General features: G+C 45.4%; 1 protein-coding gene across 1 annotated transcript in view; it reads left to right on the forward strand.

Annotated features, from left to right (window-relative positions):
• The first annotated feature begins 11,827 nt into the window (after positions 1-11,827).
• LOC132381590 (zinc finger protein 585A-like) overlaps positions 11,828-27,700 on the forward strand; it is an 83,101-nt gene continuing 67,228 nt past the window's right edge. Inside the window, exon 1 of the mRNA XM_059951083.1 lies at positions 11,828-13,550. Within this exon, the coding sequence (XP_059807066.1) occupies positions 13,544-13,550 (7 nt within the window). The 5' untranslated portion in view covers positions 11,828-13,543. The remainder of the gene's footprint in view (positions 13,551-27,700) is intronic.

The raw sequence follows: 27,700 nt of genomic DNA on the forward strand, positions 1-27,700 counted from the left end.
GACCCACACCAACAGGCCCAAGAGCAGTTCAACCATTCCGTTCCTAATCATTCCTCAGGATCACTACAGCGTAGAACACTTTGCCCTAAAGTGTCTTTTTTTTTTAAGTTCTAACTGCATTTTCCTGTTTATAAAAACGTGTTTAACGTACCGCGTGTTTGTTTTTTTTTCTCGTGATCCCTGCTCATCTGACGCTGTCTCCCTGCGATGCAGTCGTAAGGGCGTTTTCCCTTGCGACTGCGCTCCCCGGTACTTGAGCATGTGACAATAACCCCGACCCACTTTACCACCCTCCCCCCACCTCCAGCCCTTTAGCTCTTCTGCCTATCACCGCTCAGCTTCCCACTTTGTTGCCCCTCCCCGCCCCGCCCACCTCCCTCTTGCCAGCTCGCAGGGCGCTCCCGGCAACAGAGGCACTGAGGAGATCAGGAGGCAGGTTTCGGAGAGGCCGTTGCCATGGTTTGACTTCAGCTTCTCCAATTCTGATGGGCACCTTCACCTTCGTGCAGAAGGTTTAGACGAGGCAGAGTTGGTTAGGTGTGGCCTGCGAGGTTCCCTGACATAATACGTGGACGGAGCAAGTGGAGGAGAGGCCCAACATGTGCACGAAGAAGAGCAGGATTCTCAACTCATCCATTAATAGAGGCTGCATCTCTCTAGTTTACATACTCTTCATGGTAGTTGACCTACTGCCCATTATGCCACTGGTATTTAGGACAGCAATGAACGTCCTCCATCTCCGGTGGTGTTCAGGGCTTCCTCCATCGTGTCAGGAGCTTCCTCTCGGTTTTCACTGCCGTCAGTCATGCGGGTCCCAGGTGGAGACACAAGAATACTCAGATATGGAAGGATTCTGCGTCGCTGTTTCTGTAACAGTTGTGTTTGACCAGCCGGAGTTGTCAGCCCTGAGCTGCACCACTAAACCGGGAGGACTGATGGGCCACTCTTATTCTGACCTCTACCCTTTGACCTTTTTTGGCATGATTGACACTACTAAAAGCCAAAGTATAAAGCCCTGACTGCAGCCAACATTAGCTCTCCGGCACATAAGCCTCCAAACCTAACCACAGGGTTGTGGACCTCTTGGAGGTGTGGTAATGAATACCCCTGTCAAATACCCCACAACCTCATCAGTTCCCAGCTTCTCCAGCCAATCCGCACACAGCTATTGTATCTCATCCCTGGAGGATGCTGCAACACTGAGGGGGGTGGAGAGAAGGTCTTGCTGTCTATACAACACCAAATAGAGTGAGTTCTCTCTCTCCCGTTTCTGACCTCTGACTTACCTCCACCATGTTTTCCTTCTCTGCAGCCACGATGAGCATATTGCTCTTCACCCACTTCCTTTACCTTCCCTCCTGATCCCCTTTGAAATATCTAAACTCTGTGACATCCCTACCCGCGTGACAGCCAGGCCTCCGTAACGGCCGCAACCCGTTCCACGTTCTGGTCACCACCCTTGCTGCTGATCCTTATCATTCCACAATTCCAACCGTTCACCAGACAGCATTTATGCCCCATTTTCTTCCTCACAGTCCCGATACACACTGTCTGGCTGGCATCCCCCTACCTGCATGCAGACAGAGACTAAAGAGCAGGGCATTAGAGCTAAGGACAACGATTGGGTGGCCACGGGCGGCAGAGGGGCGGCCGTGGGATTGCTTCAGGTCAGTCGACTGGGTCACGTTCAAGCACTCATCCGAGGGCCTGAACAATAAAGCACAGCTGTCACAGACTTCATATAGGCACTCGTGCAAGAGCGTGTCCCCACCAGATCATTCAGAGTCCTCTCCAGACAGAAGCCCCGGATGAACCGATCTAGCTGAGGGGTTCAGTTCTGGTGACCAAGTGGTCTCAGGTGAAGCTGGAATCACAGAAGGATGCTCAGGCCTTGGATGCTGTCACCCTCCGACAGCGACCCTGGGAATTCCGTATCTGAGGTCGACAGGAGAGCAGCGTTTAGAAGGTGGAACCCGCAGAAGGCGTCGGGCTCAGACGGGGTTCTGAAGACCAGGGCCAGTCAACTGGCCGGAGTGTTGACCGACATCTTCACCCTCTTACTCCTCCATTCTGAGATGCCCACCCGCCTCAAGCAGGCTGTAATCATTCTCGTCCCCAAGAAGAACGTGGTAACCTGCCTCGGTGGCTATCATCCAGGAGCACTTACACCCACGGTGATGACGTGCTTTGAAACGTTGGACATAAAACATATCCTCTCCTGCCTGAGAAGCAACTTGATCCACTCCAATTTGCCCACCGTCACAACAGGTCAATAGCAGGTGCCATTTCACTGGCTCTTCACTCAGTCTTGGAACGTCTGATCAGAAGGATGCATTCATCAGGATTGACTCGAGCTCAGCACTCAATACTGTCATCAACTAATCAGTAAACTCCAAGACTTTGGCCTGGGTCGTCAAGTTCCTCAGTCGGTTTGGACTGGGCAGCAGCGTCTCCCTGAACACCACAAGGCTGCGTGCTTGGCACCCTGCTCTACTGACTTCACACCTATGACTGTAAGGCTAAGCAGAGCTCCAATGCCCTATTGCTGATGACGTCACCTGTCGGTCCAAATCAAAGGTCGGCACATCGGAGGGAGATTGAAAATCTGGCTGAGTGGTGCCATAACTCCAAATTCTCACTCAATCTCAGCAAAACTGAAGAGATGATTATTGACAGGAGGGGGGAACTGAAGGTCCACGAGCCAGTCTTCTTTAGGGGGCCAGAGGGGCATTAATTTAAAATTCCTTGGCATTGTCATCTCAGAGGACGTGTACTGAGAACTACAGGCAAGTGCCATCACAAAGAAGACATGATAGTGCCTCTACGTTCTTAGAAGTTTACATAGACTTGGCCTGTCAGCTAAAACAGTGGGAAACTTATAATTGTGGACAGTGGAGGGTATTCTATCTGGATACGTTAGTACAAAATTCTATAAGTCTACAAAAAGTGATGGAAACAGCCCTCCCCACCATTGAGCACATTCACAAGGAGCGCTGCCACAGGAGAGCACAGTCCATCATCAGTGACGTCTACCATCCAGGCTGTCTTCTCCCTTCTACCAGCAGCCTCAGGTCCCACACCACCAGGATCAGGAACAGTTATTACCATCAGGCCCCCGAACCAGCATGGGTAACTTCACTCACCTCAACACCGACCCAATTCCACACCTACACCACCAGGTTCAGCAACAGTTATTACCCCTCAGCCATCAGGCTCCTGAACCAGTGTGGATAACTTCACTCACCCCAACACTGACCCAATTCCACACCTACACCACCAGGTTCAGCAACAGTTATTACCCCTCAACCATCAGGCTCCCGAACCAGCGTGGGTAACTTCACTCACCTCAACACCGACCCAATTCCACAACCCATGGACTCACTTGTTCTGCATCTCATAAACACGAGAAATTCTGGAGAAGCTGGAAATCCAAAGCAACACAAACATACTGCTGGAGGAACTCAGCAGGTCAGGCAGCGTCTAAGGAAATGAATAAACAGTCAATGTTTCTGGCTGAGACCCTTCTTCAGGACTGGGAAAGAAGGGGGAAGACAAGGTGGGGGAGGGGAAGAAGGCTAGCTGTAAGGTGATAGGAAATGCTCACCCTTCTCTCCTTTTCTATTTCCTTCTCTGACCTCTTACCTCTTCTCACCTGCCTATCACCTACTCCTTCCCTTTCTCCTATGCTTGACTCTCCTCGATCATCACGTTCCGTCCTCTCTAACCCTTGACCTTTCCCACCCAGCTGGCTTCACCTATCACAAAGCTATCCTCATTCCCCACGCCTCACCTTTCCATTCTGGTGCCTTCCCCCTTCCTTTCCAGTCCCGATGAAGGATGTCAGCCCAAAACATCAACTGTTTGCTCATTTCAATAGATGCTGCCTGATCTGCTGAGTTCCTCCGGCATTTTGAACGTGTTGCTCTACATCCCATGTTCTCATCTATCTATTTACTTATTTATTGCTTAATTTGTTTTCTCTTGCTTGGTCTTCAACTACTGCACAGAGTTTTGCCATCTTCAGAAGTTCTCTGATGACTTTGCCATAGTTGGATGCATCAGCAAGGGAGATGAGGCTGAGCACAGGGCTACGGTGGGAAACTTTGTCACATGGTGCGAGCAGAATCATCTGCAGCTTAATGTGAAAAAACTCAAGGAGCTGGTGGTGGACCTGAGGAGAGCTAAGGCACCGGTGACCCCTGTTTTCATCCGAGGGCATAGTGGAGGATTACAGATACCTGGGGATATGAATTGACAATAAACTCGACTGGTCAAAGAACACTGAGACTGTCTACAAGAAGGGTCAGAGCTGTCTCTATTTCCTGAGGAGACTGAGGTCCTTTAACATCTACCCGACGATGCTGAGCATGTTCTACGAGTCTGTGGTGGCCGGTGCTATCACGTTTGCTGTTGTGTGCTGGGGCAGCAGGCTGAGGGTAGCAGACACCAACAGAATCAACAAACTCATTCGTAAGGCCAGTGATGTTGTGGGGGTGGAACTGGACTCTCTGACGATGGTGTCTGAAAAGAGGATGCTAAAGCAAAAAGTAAAGGACTAAGAGGGCAACCTTGTCTAGTTTCCCACTGTAATTTAAAGGGCTTAGAAATTTGAAAGTTAGTCCTTTACTTTTTGCTTTAGCTATAGAACCCTTAGCAATAGAATTTCGAGAATCTAAGAACATTTCTGGTATACTAAGGGAAGGTATGACTGATAAAATTTTGTTATACGCTGATGATATTTTACTTTTTATCTCTAACACTGAAACTTCTTTACCTTCGGTTCTTTCTTTAATTTCCCAGTTTGGTTATTTTTCAGGATAAAAGCTGAACTTACATAAAAGTGAGCTATTTCCTTTAAATGACCTAATGTCATCAAATGCCAAATTTCCGTTCCAAGTTGTTACAAGTCAATTTACATATCTAGGTGTAACAATTACTGAAAACCTCAAGCATCTATTTAAAGAAAACTTAAACCCCTTATTGAATTAAGTGAAAAAGACGCTTTCTAAATGGTCTCCTCTTTCTTTATCCCTAATTGGCCGAATTAATTCAATTAAAATGAAGATTCTTCCTAAATTTTTATATCTTTTTCAGGCCTTACCTATTTTTATTCCTAAGACCTACTTTGATTCTTTAGATTCAATTTTAACATCTTATATTTGGAATAATAAACAAGCTTGTTTAAGTAAAGTTTACCTACAAAGAAATAAAGAGATGGGTGGATTAGCCTTACCCAATTTTAGGTTTTACTATTGGGCTGCTAATATAAGGAATATTACTTTCTGGTCCTATTATATTTATCGTAAAGATTGCCCATCATGGGTCTCCTTAATTCTGTAAAAAATTTCTGTATTGTCTCTTCTTGGATCATGCTCTTCTTTTTCAGCAAATCAAACAACAGATAATATAATTGTTAAGCAAAGTTTAAGGATCTGGTCTCAATTTCGGAAATTTTTTGGTTTAGCAAATTTTTCATTATCATCTCCCATTCTCCTTAATTATTTTTTTTATCCCTTCCATGACTGAGAAAGTCTTTAAGGATTGGGATGAAGTAGGGATTAAGTGTTTTTGGGACCTGTTTATCTCAGGGATTTTTGCTTCATTTGTCCAACTGTCAACTAAATTTGCACGGCCAAAAACACATTTTTACAGATACCTTCAAATTAGAGATTTCTTACATTCCCAGTTAGCTACTTTTCCTATAGGTCCTGATAAAAATTTACTGGACGATCTTTAAAATTTAAAACCTTTTGTTAATTATCCTATTACCGATATCTATAACTTGTTGATTGATTCTCGACAATACTTTTTAGATAAAATAAAAAAAGCTTGGGAGGATGACCTAAATTGTCAGATTTCTGATGAAAGATGGAATAAAATTCTTACACGGGTTAATAAATCATCGTTCTGTACTCATTATTCTCTTCTACAATTTAAAGTGGTTCAGGAATAAAATTCTTAAACAGGTTAATAAATCATCTTTCTGTGCTCATTATTCCCTTCTACAATTTAAAGTGGTTCATAGAGCTTACATTCCTAAACAGAAGCTGTCCAGTTTTTACCTGAATATTTCTCCACTTTGTAATAAATGTAACTCTGCTGATGCCTCTTTAATTCATATGTTTTGGTTTTGTCCTAAAATTGAAAAGTTTTGGTGGGAAGTATTTTATACCTTCTCACAACTTTTTAGGGTCCAAATCCCCTTACCGCCTTGTTTGGTATTATTGCAGATGAAGATATAACTTTAAATACTCCTAACCTACAGGTTTTAGTTTTTACCTCTCTTTTAGCAAGAAGAGCAATCTTGCTTAAATGGAAGGAGTCTACCCCTCCTACACATCTTCAATGGCTACGTGATATTGTGTCTTATTTAAATTTAGAGAAGATCCGCTGCTCAGTATTAAATTCGAAACAATCTTTTTATGATATCTGGGGACCTTTCCTAAATTACTTTTCCAATTTAGGAAGCTTAACAGTGCACAGACTTTTATGTATATTTTTATCTTCTCTTCTTAAGCGAATATGTTTTTTTTCTAATTATCCATTATCATCCATCAGCTTTTTTCTTTGGTAGTTGGTAGGGGGTTGACTTTTTTTTATATAAAAAATTTATTTTATGATTTATGACCTATCTTTAAATTTTTGATTACAAGGTGGTATACCTTTATGTGTTATGCTATAACATTTTGATCAATTTTATTACAATATATGAATGTACACAATTTATGTTGAAATGTGTTGCACTCTGTAAATCTTGTTTTTCCTTCTGAACAAAAATACTGTAAAAAGAAAAGAAGAGGGTGCTGTACAAGTCGCATACCGTCTTGGACAATGACTCCCATCCACTCCATAATGTACTGGTTAGGCACAGGAGTACATTCAGCCAGAGACTCATTCCACCGAGATGCAACACCGAGCGTCATAGGAAGTCATTCCTACCTGTGGCCATCAAACTTTACAACTCCTCCCTCGGAGTGTCAGACACCCTGAGCCAATAGGCTGGTCCTGGACTTATTTCCACTTGGCATGATGAACTTATTATTATTTAATTATTTATATTTTTATATTTCTATATCTCTACACTATTCTTGGTTGGTGCGGCTGTAACGAAACCCAATTTCCCTCGGGATCAGTAAAGTCTGTCCGTCTGCCTGTCTGTCTGTCTGTCTCATTGGTTGTTTGTCAGTCTGTTTGTATAGATTTTTATAAATTATGTTGTATTTGCCTGCTAGAAATTAATCTTAAGGTAGTATATGGTGGCATACAGTATAGTATAATATATATATATATATGTATTTGATAATAAATGTACTTGGTCTTGATGTTGAACTACTGCATGATCTGACCTAACATTCTGGTTCCCATCCCCTGCCAACTTAGTCTAAACCCTTCCCAGCAGTTTTAGCAAACCTGCCTGCAAGGGCATTGTTCTCCCTAGAGTTTAGGTGTAACCCGTCCCTTCAGGAGAAACTTCTTACTCCCAATAGAGGCAATAACGTGGGACACATTCCCACAGGGAGTGGTTGGGATAAACAGCACAGATGGGTTTTTTTTTAGAGTGGAATGAACACAAAGTTCTGGAAGCACTGGCTGGAGGGGAGGTCGAAGGTTATTCCCGGGGTGACACAAACTGTGCTGCTTGGTGGGGGACATGTTGGTGAGGACATATTAAAGTGGGGGTTTCCAGCCTGGGGTCCGCAGTTGATGGTAGGGGTCCATTGCATAAGAAAGGTCAGGAACCCCTACGTTAAAGGTTTGGGAGAGTGTTGCAAACACAATTGTTTGAATTGACATGTATCCAGGACATTAAACTTCAGCTCAGTTACAGGGGTCACTAGCGTTAGCACAGCACACCATATTGTTGCCCCCTCACAAGGATTCACTCCTGTGTGTGGTTATTTAGCTTTTTCTTTATTTAGAGATACTGTGTGCAAGAGACCCTTCCAGCCCACCCAACAACCCAAATATTTTACACCAGCCTAATCAATTTACAAACACCAATTGAGCCACGAACCGGTACGCCTTGGAGTGTGCGAGGGAGGGAAGTGGAGAAAACCCACACGGTCAAAGGGATGACGTATTAACTCCTTCGACGGTATAAAAATTGCAGTCCGAACTTCGCCACCCCGAGCTGTAACAGCTGTGCGGTAGCCACAACACTACTGGGAGAAGTGTAGTTTGTAGTGTAGAAAAATGAACATAGAACATAACAGCTCATACAGGACCTTCGGACCGTGACCTTAAGCCGACTTTTTAATCTACTCTAAGATCAACCTAACCTTTCTGTCTTACATAACACTTCGTTTTTCTATCATCCGTGTGCCTGTCTAAGTTTCTTAACTTTCCTTAAGTTTCTACTTCTGAACCCCCCCCCCCCGAATACATCTGAATTCTGATTTCCAGCATCCACCACTCTACGTAAAAAACAAACTTACCTGTGTGTTGATAACCCCTATGCTTTCCTCTTCACCCCCCCCCCCCACCGGTACACTATCCATATCTGCCCCGGGGAAAAAGCCTCCAGTTGTCCACTCAGTCTATGCCTCTTATCATCTTGTTGCCTCCATCAGGTCACTTCCCACCCACCATCACTCCAAAGATCTACCTTACTCCACCTATCTTCAAAAAACTGCCTTCTAGTCCAGGTAGATCTCCTCTGCACCCTCTCTAAAGCTTCCACATCCTTCCTGGAATGAGACAACAAGAATGGAGCATAATACTCGACGTGTGGTCTAACCAGGGTTTTACAGAGCTGCAACATTACCTCTTGGCTCTTGAACTCAATCTCCCAGCTAATGAAGGCCAATATACCACACGCCCTCTTAATAATATTATCAACTTGTGCAGCAACTTTGAGGGATCAATGACTGTGATCCTGTGTTCCTCCACACTGCTAAGAATCTTACCATTAACCCTGTATTCTGCCTTATTCCAAAGTAAATCACTTCCCACTTTTCTGGGTTGAACTCCACCTGCCACTTGTTGGCCCAGCTTTGCATTCTACCAATGTCCTGTTGTAACCAATGACAACTTTCTGCAATATCCACACCACTGCCAACCTTTATTTCATCTCCAAACTTACTAACCCCCACGCCTCCACTTTCTGATCCAAGTCATTGATAAAAACCACAAAGAGCAGGGATCTCAGAACAGATCCCTGTGGAACTCGTCTGGTCACAGACCTCTGGACAGAACGTTCCCAACCTTGCTTAATGATATTGGTCCATGGCATTAAAAAGGTTGGGAAACCCTGATCTTCAGCCACCCTGTGCATTCTTTGGGAAAGCCAATTCCGAATCCACACAGCTCGGTAGCCTTGGATCCCGAACCTCCTGACTTTGTGAATGAGCCTACATTAGGGACCTGTACCGAATGTGCCACAACTCTGAGGGGCCGAAGGGTACAAAGTAGCCCCCTCCTTTCTGAGGATCGCAAGATCGCTATTAATTCAGGTCTGGGACCCAGGAAATGAGAGAGAGACATCCAGAATACACAGGGTTTGGAATGTGTCCTGGCCTCTGAAAGACGGAACCATTGAAACGGCCATTGTCTCTTGCAGACGGAATTGTGTATTGAGTACTGTACTATTCATTGAAGCCCTCAGGAGATGACCAGAGTGGGCTGGTTGAGGAATTGCATCATCCCAACCTGATTGACATCGGAGACCCTGTGAGTAAGGATAAAAGAGGGTCTGGGGAACAACCCCTTCAGACGCACCAGGAGAGACGCTAGAAATCCCGTGACAGCGTTTAGTAGCGACAGCCGGTGGGGGGCCCGCGAGCGTCCTTTCCCTTTGCCGGGATTGGGGCCCTACCACAGAAGAACGGCTTAGCTAAAGAAGAGGCCACCAACAAAATTTCGAAGGATCGACATCATAAACAGGAAAAGCTGGCAAGTTTCTAAAAATCCGTCTCTTGACTCCAACCAGAAAGCTGCAGCCTGAATGAACTGAGTGACTTGTATATTTCCATCAGAGAATACATTATCCCCTAGACAACGATAGAGCTATTTCTTATTGATTATTATTATACCCGCACTTTTAGATTTAGTATTGAGGACGTATATTATCTGTATATTTGCATTGATATTATTTTTGTGTATTTTATCAATAAATACTGTTCAAAATAGTACCATCAGACTTCAACGGACCTCTCTGTCTTTGCTGGTAAGTGACCCAGTTACGGGGTTCATAACAGACCTTATCAAATGCCATACTAAAATGCATACACATCACATCTGTGCTCTGCCTTCTTCAAGGATGTGCTTCGTCACATCCTCAACAAGTTCAGTTAGGCTCGTGATGCATGATGTACTTCTCAGAAAACCCTCATCAGACTACGCTTCTCAAATGCTCCTAAATCCTGTATCTGGGAATCACCTCCAATAACTTGCCCACTGAAGCAAGACCTACTAGTCTATCATTTCCAGAGTTATCCATCCTTTCTTTTATAAGCAAATAAATAATATTTGCCACCTTCGAAGGAACCTATGTTGTCCCAGAGACGATAAGCCTAATTTACTTTCAAAAGTTCCAGCACATCCTCTTTCTTAGTGTTGACATATTCTAGCTTATCTGCCTGTTTAACTATGTCCTCACAAACGTCAAGTTTCCTCTCACTGGCAAATATCAAAGCAAAGTATTCATTAAGGACCCTCCTTACCTCTTCTGACTCCATATTTCCTCTCCTGACCCTGACCGATTCTACCCTTACTCTAGTCATACTCCTGTTCTTCACATAGATGTACAACACTTTGAGTTCTCCTTAATCTTACTTGCCAAAGCCTCTCGTGCGCTCTTCAAAACAGGCCCTTCAGCCCATGCCGAACTATTATTCCTCTAGTCCTATCGACCCGCACCTGGGCCATAGCCCTCCAAACCTCTTCCATCCATGTACGCATCAAAACTCCATTTTAAATGTTGAAATCCATCTCTTCGGCTGGCAGCTCATTCCACACTCCCGCCTCCCTCTGAGCGAACAGCTCCTCCTTAGAATTCACCTTTCACCCCAAACCTATGACCTCAAGTTGTCGTCTCATCCAACCCCAGCAGAAAAAAAAGCCTGCTTGCATATTCTCTCGCTATACCCCTCATTATTTTGTACACCTCTATCAAATCCCCTCTCCTCCTACACACCAACCTTTCCCTATACCTCTGGTCTCAAGTCCTGGCAACATCCTTGTAAATCTTCTCTCTACTCATCGATGTCTTTCCTGTAGGTCGGTGACCAAAGCTGCACATCATACCCCAAATTAGGTCTCACCAATGCCTTATACAACTTCAAGATAGTATCCCAAATTCTTTGATTTACTGTGAAGATGATTCAGAGTCCATAATACATTTGTAAGTGAAATCAATGAGGTAACTTTAAAGGAGGTTCTGGACTAGTTAAGTCAAGTCAAGTCACTTTTTATTGTCATTTCAACCACAACTGCTGGTACAGTTCACAGTAAAAATGAGACGACGTTTTTTTCAGGACCGTGGTGTTACATGACACAGTACAAAAACTAGACTGAACTATGTAAAAAAAAAAGCACAGGAAAAAACTACACTAGACCAGGGACGTCCAGTTGAGAGTGCCCACAAATCTCTGAAGATGTTGTGATAAGTTGGTGAGACTGCTTTAAAAAACCATGAAGTTCTTGTATTCATAGAGAACCTCGCCCAGCCTCAGGAGGTCCCGCTTTATATTTGATGGAGAGACGTTGCTGCAGGAAGTAAGCATTTTCTGTTCTGTGCTCAGCAAGATTTCACACACACACCAGATTCAAGATTCAAGTACGTTTATTATCAAAGAACGTTTAATTTATACAGCCCTGACATTTGCTTGCTCACAGGGAGCCACAAAGCACCGGATTAAAGAAAAAAATGAATAAAAATAAAAGACCAACATTTGATGAGCAAGAGTAATAAAAAAAATACAAATCATGCAAACAATTGAAGTGAACAACAAAAATGAGTCCTCAGATCTGAAACGGAGTAGGCCCGAAGCCTTGCTTATCAATTTGTCATATCAGCAGACACAGAGTGTGGCAGCCGGAGCAGTCTTCATAGCCTTAGACCATGAAGATGACCCTCATAGAGAATGAGTGAAATTGGCTCTTGTCTTGTCTTTTCTGGGCCACCATTTAAATTGACCCAGCAACGGAACAGTGAAAGGCTCCACGTCCTGGAGAGAGGAGTGACAATCATGGGAGAGTGAGCGAGACCATGATGAATGACCTTGGCTTGAAAGGTTGACTGTTTACTCTTCTCCATGGCCTGCTGCGTCCCTCCAGCACTTTGTGTGTGTTTTATGGAATGCTTGCTTTTATTAGTCAAGACATTGAGTTCAACAGTCAAGAGTTCATGTTGCAGATGTATAGAATTCTGGTTTGGCCACATCTGGACTATCGCACATGGTTCTTCCTACTGTAGGGACAATATTGAGGCTTTGGAGAGGGTGCAGAAGAGGTTTACCAGGATGCTGCCTGGTTTAGAGGGCACGTGCTGTCATGAGAGGCTGGACAAACTTGGGTCGTTTCCTTTGGAGCAGCGGAGGCTGAGGGGAGATCTGATCAGAGGTTCATAAGATTATGAGGTGTATGGAGAGAGTAGACAGGGAGTATCTTTTCCCCAGGCTAGAAATATCTAATATAGAAGGCATGCATTGAAGGTGGGGGGCGGGAGGGGGTAGGTACAATGGGGATGTAAGGAGTTTTTTCATTTAGAAGTGGTGGGTGCCTGGAATGGTGGTGGAGGCAAATACATTAGGCTTAGATAGGCAAATGAATATGAGGATGAAGGGATGTGGACATTGTGTAGATGGGAAGGATTTGTTTTTGTTTTCTAAAACATTTAATTTTTATCTGTTTCAGCACAGCTTTGAAGGCCAAAGGGCCTGTTTCTGTGCTGTACTGTACCGTTCTATGTAACACGTTGTGTCCAATACAGAACACATTTGGGGAAAGCACCAGAGGGGAGGAGAAGACTTACTATGAAATGGGAAGGAGAAATTCTCTTTAGGTAAAGGGAAGATTTAACACCAGAGATCAAATTGATAAGAGGTCTTAATGCAGCAGAGGGGCAGAAACCAGTTTCCTCCTAAAGAATGGCATTATTCCACTGTTCTGATATCAGCAGAACTAGTATCCAGACTGTCTTCTCTTTACCCCCAGTCCCGGGATTTGGATTTTAGGAGCTGGTGGTATTTGTACATCTCAAACCCTCTCAGTCAGTCGACCTGGCCGCAAACCGCTAGACGAAGCGGAGGCAATGGCCGCCGTCCTACCCACAATCCCCGGCGCCCCAGAAACCGCCCTCTCTGTCCGTAACGGGTCTAACGGGGGCCAGCCCCGGTGAGGGAGTGGAAGGGGCCGGGACTCCACTGTCCCAACGCGGCGGCGTGCGCTCGCCCGGGGAGGGGAACTCGACCCGCCGACACAATCGCTGGCCGAAGGTCCGCCGGGCGCATGCGCGCAGAGCCCTTCCCGTTCCTGCCGCCGCCGCCTCGGTTTCGCTGACAGCAATAGGACGCTCCTGGAGGCCGAAGGACGTCTGGACGCCATGGAGGGTATTTCTTAAAGTTCTTTCCAATTGTTCCTCTCGCTACCCGAGCTTATCGCTGCCCGTCTGGTAGCTGGCGAGGGGCGCTGCCATTGCAGGCATGGACTGTGCCCGTATCGCCGCTGCCCGATGTAGCCAGCGTTAACCCTGGGTCTCTGTGCACTGCCCTGGCTTGCTAATAGGTAATTGGTTTACTATTGTCACATGCACAGTGAAAAGCTTTTGTTTGTCTGCCATCCGGACAGATGATTCCGTTGTACAAAAGGGGTGTGTGTATTGTGTGTGATCTGGTGTTGCACGGAAAGCGCACTGTTTTGAATCCTTGAGATGAAATGCAAGGGGCACGGCGAGGTGGACTAGAGAGTTCAAGAGTTCGTTTTTTTTTGGGTCCGTTCAGTAGTCTCCGTGCAGCGGGATCGAGGCTGTCCTTGAGCCTGGGTCGGTACGTGCACTTGAGCCCCATGGACGAGAGGGGCTGGCTGTTCTGCGAGAGCAACGGGAAGTGCGGGCAATGATGGGAGGCTGGTGTCCATCACACACTCGGCTTTGTTCGCAGGATTTTCTTGCAGGGCTGTTGCCAGACCAAACCGTGAGGCGTAAAGAGGCGACAGTTAACAGAGATGTGTCGAATTTCCTTAGCCTGCTGCGGAAGTGGGGACACCGCTGTACCTTTTGTAGCGTGTACGTGTCTGGATGAGGACGCGTTTTGATAATATTTACCTAGGAGCTCGCTATCATTTCCACATCAGCGCTGCTGGTACAAAGTGTACACTCTGTCCCGCTTCCTGAAGCGCTCTTCTGTTTTGCTAACATAATGGTTGTTGTCATGATACCATGCTAGTAGACTCGCTGTCTTCTTCCTGCGCCGTCTCGCTCTGGTTTGAGATCCAGTCTGTCATGATACCGTCATCTGTAAACGGAGTGTAAGCGGACTGCGGGGATCCGGGATCAACTTTATTCACCATGTATATTTGCCTGCATTAGGAATTTCCTGCGGTGTGTTGGCACCATCTGCAACAAAAAAAAAACAACTTTCAACGGTGAAAATAATTATATATAAGTAAAGTTAGTACGGATCTGGAATAAAGTGTGCAGAAATACCTGCGTGTGTTTACAATGCAAACAACATTATCAACACAAGAGGTTCTGCAGATGCTGGAAATCCAGAGCAACACACTCAAAATGCTGGAGGAACTCAGCAGGCCAGGCAGCATCTATGGAAACCCTGAAGAAGGGTCTGGCCCGAAATGTTGACTGTTTATTCATTTCCCCTGATGCTGCCTGACCGGCTGAGTTCCTCCAGCATTTTGTGTGCTGCTCAGCATGATAAAAGTTGCTTAAAGTGTTTACAGTACAGTGACTGTGTTGATATGGATACAGCTATAAAGAAGGCCAGACAGTGACTACACTTCATTAGGAGTTTGAAGAGATTTGGCCTGTCAATAAATACACTCAAAAACTTCCATAGTTGTACCGTGAAGAGCATTCTGCCAGGCTGCATCGCTGTCTGGTACTGAGGGACCGAAAGAAACTGCAGAGGGTCGTCCATTTAGTCGGCTCCATCTTGGGTAGCAGCCTGCAAAGTACCCTGGACATCTTCAAGGAGTACAGGAGGAAATCTGCAGATGCTGGAAATTCAAGCAACACACACAAAATGCTGGTGGAACACAGCAGGCCAGGCAGCATCTACAGGGAGAAGCACTGTCGACGTTAACAACAACACACACAAAATGCTGGTGGAACACAGCAGGCTAGGCAGCATCTACAGGGAGAAGCACTGTCGACGTTTTGGGCCGAGACCCTTCGTCAGGACTAACTGAAAGGAAAGATAGTAAGAGATTTGAAAGTAGAGAGGGGAGGGGGAAATGCGAAATGATAGGAGAAGACCGGAGGGGGTGGGGTGAAGCTGAGAGCCGGAAAGGTGATTGGCAAAAGGGATACAGAGCTGGAGAAGGGAAAGGATCATGGGACGGGAGGCCTCGGGAAAAAGAAAGAGGGAGGGGAACACCAGAGGGAGATGGAGAACAGGCAGAGTGATGGGCAAAGAGAGAGAAAGAAAAAAGGGAGGGGGAATAAAACAAAAACAAAAAAAAACTAAATATGTCAGGGATGGGGTAAGAAGGGGAGGAGGGGCATTAACGGAAGTTAGAGAAGTCAATGTTCATGCCATCAGATTGGAGGCTACCCAGCCGGTATATAAGGTGTTGTTCCTCCAACCTGAGTGTGGCTTCATCTTGACAGTAGAGGAGGCCACGGACAGACATTTCAGAATGGGAACGGGACGTGGAATTAAAATGTGTGGCCACTGGGAGATCCTGCTTTCTCTGGCGGACAGAGCGTAGGTGTTCAATGAAACGGTCTCCCAGTCTATGTTGGGTCTCACCAATATATAAAAGGCCACACCGGGAGCACTGTACACAGTATACCACACCAGCCGACTCACAGGTGAAGTGTCAAGATGTAAAGATGAAGCCACACTCAGGTTGGAGGAACAACACCTTTTATACCGGCTGGGTAGCCTCCAACCTGATGGCATGAACATTGACTTCTCTAACTTCCATTAAAGCCCCTCCTCCCCTTCTTACCCCATCCCTGATATATTTAGTTTAGTTTTGTTTTTTTTCCCCCTCCCTTTTCTTTCTCTCTCTGCCCATCACTCTGCCTGTTCTCCATCTCCCTCTGGTGTCCCTCCCCCTTTCTTTCTCCTGTCCCATGATCCTTTCCCCTCTCCAGCTCTTTATCACTTTTGCCAATCACCTTTCCAGCTCTCAGCTTCACCCCACCCCCTCCAGTCTTCTTCTATCATTTCACATTTCCCCTCCCCCTCCTACTTTCAAATCTCTTATTATCTTTCCTTTCAGTTAGTCCTGACGAAGGGTCTCGGCCCGAAAAGTCAACATCGCTTCTCCCTATAGATGCTGCCTGGCCTGCTGCGTTCCACCAGCATTTTGTGTGTGTTGTTGTTAATGTTGACAGTGCTTCTCCCTATAGATGCTGCCTGGCCTGCTGTGTTCCACCAGCATTTTGCGTGTGTTGCTTCTTCAAGGAGCGCTGTCTCAGAAAGGCAGCCTCCAGTACCCAGGGGATGCCCTTTTCTCACTGTTACCATCAGGGAGGAGGTACAGGAACCTGAAGGCACACACTCGTCGATTCAGGAACAGCTTCTTCCCCTCTGTCATCTGATTCCTAAATGGACATTGAACCCATGAACACTTTTTAAAAATATGTACTATTTGCTTTTTGCGTGATTTTAATTTATTCAATATGCATATACTGTAATTTATTTAATTATTTTGTGTCTTTTTTCCCCTTCTATATTATGCATGGAACTGCTGCTGCTATGTTAACAAATTTCAAGTTCAATGCCAGTGATAATAAAGCTGATTCTGAATCTGATAGAGGGGGGTCAGGGGTTAACTAGAATGGTCGATCAGATTCACTGCCTGAGTGAATGAATTGATAAGTTGCTGCTTTAATAGTCCTGTGGCACTTTACAGAAGGGAGCTTTTGGAAAGGGCGGGTTGTGTCTCATCAGGCCACGGCCTTCCCTGGACACATACAATGACCTTTTCCACCGAGCTGACCTTGCTAAGGTTTCTGTATGCTGTGAGAGGATGCTGCACCAGACCAGACAGTGGTGGCTGATGTGAGGATGCCCTCGATGATGCAGGGTAGAACTGGACCAGCGCGTTCTGGGGAAGCTGGAATTTTACCAGCTGCCTCACAAAGTGCATCTTCTGACATGTATTTTTGTTAATGAAGGAGATGTGGTTTGCCCACGTGAAGTCCTGTGAAATAATATAGGCCGTAAAGAGGATGCAGTCTTATGGGTAACTGTGTTGAAGGTTCTGCCGCCATAGAACCATAGAACACTACAGCACAGGCCCTTCAGCCCTCCATGTTGTGCTGACCCATATAATCCTTAAAAAAAAGTACTAAACCCACACTACCCCATATCCCTCCATTTACCGTGTTCACTATTGACATCTACAGGTCTAGAAGTCAATGGTCCAATTGTGCAGGGGAGGGGTAAGGGGGAGTTGTGATTGTGATGCCGAGACCTAGGACTAACAATTTGGAATTATGGTGTTGAAGGCAGAACCTAGTCAATAAATAGGATCCTAATGTAGGTCTCCTTACTGTCCAGATCTCCCAGAGATATGTACAGGGCCAGAGAGAGGATGTTTACCATGGAACTCTCAAAGTTCAAAGTAAATTTTATTATCAAAGTACATATATGTCACCACATACAATCCTGACATTCATTTTCTTGTGGGTGTACTCAATAAATCTATAGAATAATAACCATAACAGAACTGATGGAAGACCGTCCAACTAGGGCGTTCAGTCAGAGTGCAGGAGAGAACAAACTGCAAATACAAACAGAAGAAATAATAAGCAAAATGTATCGAGAACATGGGATGGAGAGTCCTTGAAAGTGAGTCCATTTCAATGTTGGGGTGAGTGAAGTTATCCCCTCTGGTTCAAGAGCCTGAGGGGTAGTAACTGTTGCTGAACCTGGTGGTGTGGGTCCTGGAGCTCCTGTACCTCCTTCCTGATCGCAGCAGTGAGAAGAGAGCATGCCCTGGGTGGTGGGGACCCCGATGATGGACTCTGCTTTCCTGCGATAGTGTTTCACGTAGATGTGCTGAATGCTTGTGAGGGCTCTATCAGTGTAATTGAAATTCCATGGGTTGAACTTGTCTGGGAGGCTAGAGTTGATGTGTGGCGTGACCAGCCTCTCAAAGCACTTCATGATCGTGATGGCAGAGTTACCAGACAACAGCCATTAAGGCACATTATTTCAGAATCAAGTTATGAAATTTGTTGTTTTGCGGCAGAAAATACATAAGATATGCTATGAATTATAATGAGAAATGAGTGCCTTCAAATCCGAGTGTGACTCTTCAGGCTCCTCATTTTTCTTTGGCACGAGGATGATAGTGGTCTACTTATTGCAGGTGGGAACTTATTGGACGAGGAAGAGGCTAAAGATGTTGGCCCCCGCAGCGGATCTGAGGACACAGCTGGAGACGGTGTTAGTTTCCGCTGATCACTCTCAGGAACGCTAATCTGATGCCTGCGTCGATGACTGTGTATAGCAGTATATCAGTGGCTGACGGGACAGGTGTCGTTATTTCATTGACCTTCTGCTCAAAGAGCACATTGAGACATTCGGGGAGGGTTGTGTTATTGCTAGCGATACTGCCTGGCTTCACTTTGGTGAATGTTCCAGCTGTGGCTGGTCTGGGACTCCAGTTAGTATTAAGGGATTGGACACGCTGGAGGCAGGAAGCATGTTCCTGCTGATGGGTGAGTCCAGAACTAGAGGCCACAGCTTAAGAATAAGGGGTAGGCCACTTAGAACAGAGATGCGGAAAAACCTTTTCACCCAGAGAGTGGTGGATATGTGGAATGCTCTGTCCCAGAAGGCAGTGGAGGCCAAGTCTCTGGATGCATTCAAGAGAGAGTTAGATAGAGCTCTTATAGAAAGCGGGGTCAAAGGATATTGGGAGAGGGCAGGAACGGGGTACTGATTGTGTATGATCAGCCATGATCACAGTGAATGGCGGTGCTGGCTAGAAGGGCCGAATGGCCTACTCCTGCACCTACTGTCTATTGTCTATTAACTGTCTGAGGTTCCTTTGTTTAGTGGCTGCCTGCAAGGAGCCAAATCTGAAGGTTGTATACAAGAATACTTCAGTAATGTACTTTGAACACATCAGTCATGGCCTTCAGTCGATAGTGAGCCTCTTGGTTCACTCACGATTTTCCAGTTGGGGAAAATCTGGATCGATTGCTTTGGTGTGCGATCCTCTTACTGACTTCCTGCTACACTGCTGGTGTTTCGGGCAGCAATGGAGGTCCCCCCGTCTCTGGCTGTGTTCAGGGCTTCCTTCACCGTGACAGTGGCTTCCTCTCGGTTTCCACTACTGTCAGTCAGCAAATCCTGGATTCTTCGTTGCTGTTTCCGTGACAGTTTTGTAGGGCCAGTCAGGGTTGTTCACCCTGAGCTGAACCCCCGAACCTGGAGGACCGGTAGACCGCTGTTAGTCTGACCTCTGCCCTTTGACCTGTTTGGCATGGGTGGCCCAAGAACGGAAGCACAAAGCCCTGACTCCAGCCAACGAGGCTCTCCGGGTCGTTGAGGCACACGAGCCTCCCAACTCAATGAGGTCGTGGTCCTCTTGGAGGGCGTAGTCCTCTACATTAATGAAATCTGTGATTGCAAAGCCAGTCTCATTTAGATTGACTTATAAGTTCTTGAATATGGACCAGCTTGACATGAAACAATTGTGTACAGTTAATGAATTAGACCAGCACTGGGTGACTTTCCATACCAGATCCTGCCGTTTGTGTTTGCACCCAAGGAGAAGGCATACAGGTCAGTAGTTACTCTTTCCCAGGATGCGCTTCGGGACGGAGGAATCGGCATCACTGATATCTCTTATTGTCCCATGTACATTGAAATGTGCCATTTGTGTTAACAACCAACACACCCGAGGGTGTGCCGGGGCAGCCCGCAAGCGCCGCCAGATTCCGGTGCCAACATTGCAAGCGCGCAGTGCTTGGCAGAACGACACAGATCAACAGCAGTGGAACGAGATCTGTCCCTCCCCGCCCGCCCACAGTCCTTCAACCGCAGGGCAGGCTGTCTCCAGCAGAGTCACGGATTCGTAGTCACAGGCCCTGGCTCCCCGAGCATTCACAGATTCAGGCCTCTAGTAGAGCCACGGATTCATAGACACCGGGCCCCAGCTCCCTCAGCATTCACGCAAACTCACAGACTTGAGCTCCAGCCATCAGCCCTTGACTTCTGGAGATCCAATCGGCCTTCGGGTTTCAATCCACACCTCCACGGCAGGATTTTTGAAGTGCTTGCTGGGATAGGACATGTGCTGATAGCACACTGTTGAAATAGGCCTGGTTGAATTCCACACCCATGCTGAACTAAGCCTCGGAGTACACCATTTCAAGGTTATAGACTGTGGAGCAAAGTTCGTCAAGTCAGACTGTTGGGATAAGCGAAGTGAATCCCCACGACAAATAGTATCGCGGGCAGATTTTCAGGAAGTCAGCAGGATATGTCGTGGCCTAGTTCCAAGTGGAGCTGATTAGTGACAAAGGCTTGGTGTATCAGGTAAATCAAAGTTCAAAGTGAATTTTATCATCAGAGTACATACGTGTCACCATGTATAACCCGGAGATTCTCTTTCCTATAGATAGCAAATCTAACTATAACAGCGTCAATGAAAGATCACAAAAGATAACAAACTGTGCAAATGCAAATATAAATAAATAGCAATAAATAATGAGAACATGAGATAAAGAGTCCTTAAAGTGAGATTATTGGCTGTGTGAACATCTCAATAGATGAGTATACTTTTTTTATTGTATTTCAAGTAGTTACAAAATAAAGTATAGAAAAAAAATGTATATTACCCATCCCCCCTCCCCTTAACCCCTTCCCCCTAGCATCCCTATAGAAAAAAAAGAGAAAGAAAGAAAAAAAAAGAAAGAAAGAAAGAGTGCCTGGATGTTGGAAGATCCCCACAGGCTCCATGGAGTTCGTAATAACTTTAGTATATATATATTTATTTCTTTCCCCAAATAACCAATTATTTCATCTTCGGAGCACCTATATATTTAATCCTGTCTTTTGTAAATAAGGGCGCCAAATTTTCAAAAATGTTTCATATTTATCTCTTAAATTATAAGTAATTTTTTCAAGTGGAATACAGCTGGAAATTTCTTTCTTCCAACGATCTATACTTAAATGTGTATCCGATTTCCAAGTAACTGCAATGGTGTTTTTGGCTACTGCCAATGCAATTTTTATAAATTCTTTCTGATATTTATTCAATTTGGGTTTTGGTTTTATCCCTTCAATATCGCCTAGTAAAAAATAATGTTGGATTATGTGAAAGTTGTGTTCCAATAATTTGTTCCAATAAAACTCTTAAATTTGTCCAAAAAGGTTGAATTTTAGAACAAGACCAAGTAGAATGTAAAAAAGTACCGATTTCTTGGTTACATCGGAAACACTGATTGGATAAATTTGGGTTTAATTTATTTATTTTTTGTGGTGTAATATATAATTGATGTAAAAAATTATATTGCACTAATCTTAACCGGACATTTATTGTATTTGTCATACTATCAAGACATAGTCTTGACCAATTTGTTTCTTCAATTTTAATATTCAAATCCCTTTCCCATTTTTGTCTTGACTTATGGACTCCTTGTTTAATTGCCTGCTTTTGAATCAAGTTATACATACAGGAGATAAATTTTTTAATCTTTCCTTTTTGAATTAAAGTTTCTATTTCATTAGATTTCGGCAATAACATTGTTTGACCTAGTTTTTCTCTTCAATAAGCCCTTAGTTGAAAGTAACAAAAAAGAGTGTTGTTTGATACTTTATATTTATTCTTTAATTGATCAAATGACATTAATATACCTCCTTCAAAACAATCACCTATATATCTAATCCCTTTTTGAAACCAATTATATAAAAGTTGATTATCCATTGTAAAAGGAATAAGGCTATTTTGAATTAAAGATCTCTTTGCTAATAAGGATTTCTTTATCTCATCGTCAACATAGATGAGTATACTTGTCCTCTTTTTGCTCAATAGTCTGATGGTTGAGGGGTAGTAACTGTTCTTGGACCTGGTGGTGCAAATCCTGAGGCTCCTGTACCTTCTACCTGATGGCAGCAGTGAGAAAAGAGCCTGGCCTGGGTGGTGGGGATCTCTGATGACTCACTTTTGACATTGAAGAAAAACTTGGACAGGTACATGGATGAGAGGTGTATGGAGGGATGTGGTCCAGGTGCAGGTCAGTGGGACTAGGCAGAAAAATGGTTCGGCACAGCCGAGAAGGGCCGAAAGGCCTGTTTCTGTGCTGTGATGTTCTATGGCTCTATGATGGATGCTGATTTGTGCTCAAATGTTCAGATGTTCAGATGTGCTCAATGGTTGGGAAATCAGTTCTGTTTTAAACACAGAGTTCGAAGTCCTTCATATAGAGGTCATTTTCACAAATTAGTCCTGAGGTCCTCTGTTGTTTATCTTTTATATCGATGATTTGGATGAGAATATAATTAGTAATTATTGTCACATGTGCCGGGGCACAGTGAAAAGCTTTCGACTGCCTGCCAGACAATCATTCCCTGTGCAAGTATGCTGAGGTGCTACAAAAGGGAAGAAAGGAAACAGGAAGTAGAACGTAGTGAGAGAGTTGCAAAGAAAACGCAGTGGGGTAGACGAGTAAAGTGCAAGGGCCAAGTGTGGTAGATCGAGAGATAAAGCATTCATTCTTGGCATAGAACGTCTCTGTTCAGAAGCTTTATAACAGCAGGACAGAAGCTGTCCTTGAGCCTGGTGGTATGTGCTGACAAGCTTTCGAGACTTCTATCCAATGAGGGGGAGAGAGGATTGAAAAACCAAAGGGAAGGGGTCCTTGATTATGCTTTGCCAAAGCAGCAAGGAACAGCAAAATGATTACCAAGTCTTGAGGTGACACCAGAACTAGTGGTGAGTTTGTTTACATATGCACAAGTATGAATACAGAGTCGTAGAATACTACATCAGAGAAACAGGCCCTGCAGCACGTTTAGTCTGCGCTAGACTATTATTCTGCCTAGTCCCATCGACCTGCACCTGGACTAGTGCCCTCCGTACCCTTATCATCCATGAACTTAGCAAAACTTCCTTTAAATGTTGACATTGAACCCCAGAGGGCAAAAGTGAATGTTGTTGCTCTAACTGATGAGAAGGTATTTGAGAAGCTGAAAGGTCTGAAGCTAGGTAAGTCACCGAGACCAGAGGGATGACACCCCAGGGTTCTGAAAGAGGTGGCTGAAGAGATTGAGGAGGCATTAGTAATGATCTTTCAAGAATCACTAGATCCTCATGATTCCGGATGACTGGAAAATTGCAAATGTCACTCCACTCTTCAAGGAGGGAGGGAGACAGAAAAACAGAAGCTACGTACCCATTAGTCTAACCTCAGTGGCTGAGAAGATGTTGGAGTCAGATGAGGTATCAGGGCACTTGGAAGCACATGATAAAATGGGCCAAAGTCAGAATGGTTTCCTTTAGGGAAAATCTTGCCTGACAACCCTGTTGGAATTCTTCGAGGAAATAACAGGCAGGATAAAGAGAGGAGAATCGGTGGATGTTGAGTACTTGGATTTCTAAAAGACCTTTGGCAAGGTGCCGCACATGAGGCTGCTGAACAAGGGGTGGAGATGCATCTCTACCAAAGGAGGTGTAAGGTGCACCTGATCAGAGTCACGTGAAGCCATGGAGCAGGTGGTGGTTGGTCGTACGAGCTGCCGGTGCAGATCGCCTCTGGTTCTGTGACCGCTGACGCCAGGCAGGCAGTCTCTGAAGAGTATTGATCATGGCTGGGGTCCGCCATCTTGTGAAGACACTGCCCAGGAGAAGGCAGTGGCAAACCACTTCTGTAGAAAATTCTGCCAAGAACATTCATGGTCAAAAGATGCCCACGTCATACGACACAGCAGACGATGATGGTGATCGTAGAAAAGATGTGCTGACGTTGGAGAGGTTTCAAAGGAGGTTCACGAAAATGATGATAACACACACAAACTGCTGGTGGAACACAGCAGGCCAGACAGCATCTACAGGGAGAAGCACTGTCGACATTAACAACAACACACACAAAATGCTGGTGGAACACAGCAGGCCAGGCAGCATCTACAGGGAGAAGCACTGTCGACATTAACAACAACACACACAAACTGCTGGTGGAACTCAGCAGGCCAGGCAGCATCTATAGGGAGAAGCACTGTCGACATTAACAACAACACACACAAAATGCTGGTGGAACACAGCAGGCCAGACAGCATGTATAGGGAGAAGCGCTGTCAACATTAACAACAACACACACAAAATGCTGGTGGAACACAGCAGGCCAGACAGCATGTATAGGGAGAAGCGCTGTCAACATTAACAACAACACACACAAAATGCTGGTGGAACACAGCAGGCCAGGCAGCATCTACAGGGAGAAGCACTGTCGACATTAACAACAACACACACAAAATGCTGGTGGAACACAGCAGGCCAGACAGCATGTATAGGGAGAAGCGCTGTCAACATTAACAACAACACACACAAAATGCTGGTGGAACACAGCAGGCCAGGCAGCATCTACAGGGAGAAGCACTGTCGACATTAACAACAACACACACAAACTGCTGGTGGAACACAGCAGGCCAGGCAGCATCTATAGGGAGAAGCACTGTCGACGTTTCGGGCCGAGACCCTTCGTCAGGACTAACTGAAAGGAAAGATAGTAAGAGATTTGAAAGTAGTGGGGGGAGGGGAAAATGCGAATTGATAGGAGAAGACCGGAGGGGCTGGGGTGAAGCTAAGAGCTGGAAAGGTGATTGGCAAAAGGGATACAGAGCTGGAGAAGGGAAAGGATCATGGGATGGGAGGCCTCAGGAGAAAGAAGGGGGGAGGGGAGCTGCAGAGGGAGATGGAGAACAGGCAGAGTGATGGGCAGAGAAAGAGGAAAAAAACAACTAATTATCGTCAGGGATGGGGTAAGAATGGGAGCAGGGGCATTAACAGAAGTTAGAGAAATCAATGTTCATGCCATCAGGTTGGAGGCTACCCAGCCGGTATATAAGGTGTTGTTCCTCCAACCTGAGTGTGGATTCATTTTGACAATAGAGGAGGCCATGGATAGACATATCAGATTGGGACGTGGAATTAAAATGTGTGGCCACTGAAATGACTCTGAGATTGAAAGGCATGTCAAATAAGGAGTGTTTGATGGCTCAGCTTTTGTACTTGCTGGAATTTAGAAGAATGAGAGGGGATATCATTGGAACCTATCGAATGTTGAAAGATCTAGATTGAGTAGATGTGGAGAAAATGTTTCCTGTAGTGGGAGAATCTAGGACCAGAGGGCACAGATAGAGTAGATGTGGAGAGGATGTTTCCTATAGTGGGGGAGTCTAGGACCAGAGGACACAGATAGAGTGGATGTGGAGAGGATGTTTCCTATAGTGGGGGAGTCTAGGAACAGAGGACACAGATAGAGTGGATGTGGAAAGGATGTTTCCTATAGTGGGGGAGTCTAGGACCTGAGGGCACAGATAGAGTGGATGTGGAGAGGATGTTCCCTATAGTGGTGGCATCTAGCACCAGAGGACGCAGATAGAGTGGATGTGGAAAGGATGTTCCCTACAGTGGGGGAGTCTAGGACCAGAGGGCACAGGTAGAGTGGATGTGGAGAGGATGTTTCCTACAGTGGGGGAGTCTGGGGCCAGAAGACACAGATAGAGTGGATGTGGAGAGGATGTTTCCTATAGTGGGGGCATCTAGCACCAGAGGACGCAGATAGAGTGGATGTGGAAAGGATGTTCCCTATAGTGGTGGAGTCTAGGGCCAGAGGACACAGATAGAGTAGATGTGGAGATGTTTCCTGTAGTGGGAGAGTCTCGGACCAGAGGGCACAGATAGAGTGGATGTGGAGAGGATGTTCCCTATAGTGGGGGAGTCTAGGGCCAGAGGACACAGATAGAGTAGATGTGGAGATGTTTCCTGTAGTGGGAGAGTCTCGGACCAGAGGGCACAGCTTCAGAGCAGAGGGCTACTCTCACCACCGTCTTAATAAAGTAGTTCCCCCTCATGTTCCCCTCAAGCACTTCCCCTTTCACCCTTAACATATGACCTCTAGTTCTAGTCTCAGCCTGCTTGCATTTATCCTATCTATACTCCGCATAGTTTGGTATATTTCTATCAAATCTCCCCTTATTCTCCTACGCTCCAAGGAGTAAAGTCCTCACCTATTCAATCTTTCCCTCTAACTCAGGTTCTCAAGTCTTGGCAACTTTCTTGTAAACTTTCTCTGTACTTTTTTCAATCTTATTGATATCTTTTCTGCACAATTAAGCCTCACCAATGTCTTCCACACCTTCAATATAACACCCCATCTCCTCTACGAGATACTTTGATTTCTTGGGTGCAATGAAAATCTTATCTGCAGCATCAGAGGTACAATATTCATGAGGAAAAACTTAAATTATACTGAGCTGTATCAGAAAGAACACAGTTGCAGCCTGTTCTAGCACAAACACGTCAAGTGGTCATTATGTTGCCGCACTGAATCGTTGATTAGGGTTGTGCACGTTGCTTTTCAGAGTCTGAATGCTTGAAGGGATGGAGTTGTTCTTGAAGCTATTGGTGTTGGACTTCAGGGTTCTGTATCTCCTCCCTGACGGTAGGTGCGAGAAGATGACGTGGCCCGGATAGGTTCTTGATAGATGCTGTCTCGTTGAGACAGCACCTCATGTAGGTACTACCAGTAATGGGGAGGGACGTGCCCCGGCTGCGTTAGGCAGAATCCACTATGCTCTGCAGCTTTGTGTGTTGCTTGAATCACCATAGAAGTGGACCGTAAAGAAGGTTGTCTAAGCTTATGACAGAATCTGGAACACTTCAGGGCTAGTGACTATCAATTAGTTTTAAAGTAGCTTTGGAAAAGGGACCTGTGTGTTGGACCTGCCTTGAACCTGGCTTTCATGTAGGGCCTGGTTGCTTTAACCATGGCTCACGTACGGACAGCGCATGAAGAAGATCTGTCGTATGGCAGTGATGAGCTTCTTGAGCAAGTCCGTTAATTCAGGCCGCTTATGGTGAGCACTTTGAGGGCTCAAAGACACTCCACTGACGCAAAAAAAACCGACGGCAATTGACAGTATCGGCATTATTCTCATTGCTACATCGGGCAGGAGGTAGAGGAGCCTTGGGTCCCGCACCACCAGGCTCAGGATCCGTTACTACCCTTCAACCATCAGACTGTCACATAACTCCACCCAGCACATCACCAAGCTGATTCCACTCGCTCTCCAGGACTCAACAACTCGTGTTCTCAATATCGTAAATGGCTTTACCATTCTATATTCCGAACATCGTGGGGCAAAGAGCCTGGTACTGTTCTGTGTTCCGACACCTGGCTCTCAGGCAACGGGCGGAAGTATTGAAACCTTGCCATTTACAAATCATCAAGGACCCCGTGCTCTCTTCTCATTGCTGCCATCGAGGAGAAGGTACAGATGCCTGAGGTCTCACAACACCTGGTTCAGGAACGGTTATTAACCTTCATTTGGGA

Source organism: Hypanus sabinus, chromosome 26, assembly GCF_030144855.1.
Source record: "Hypanus sabinus isolate sHypSab1 chromosome 26, sHypSab1.hap1, whole genome shotgun sequence".
NCBI lineage: Eukaryota > Metazoa > Chordata > Chondrichthyes > Myliobatiformes > Dasyatidae > Hypanus > Hypanus sabinus.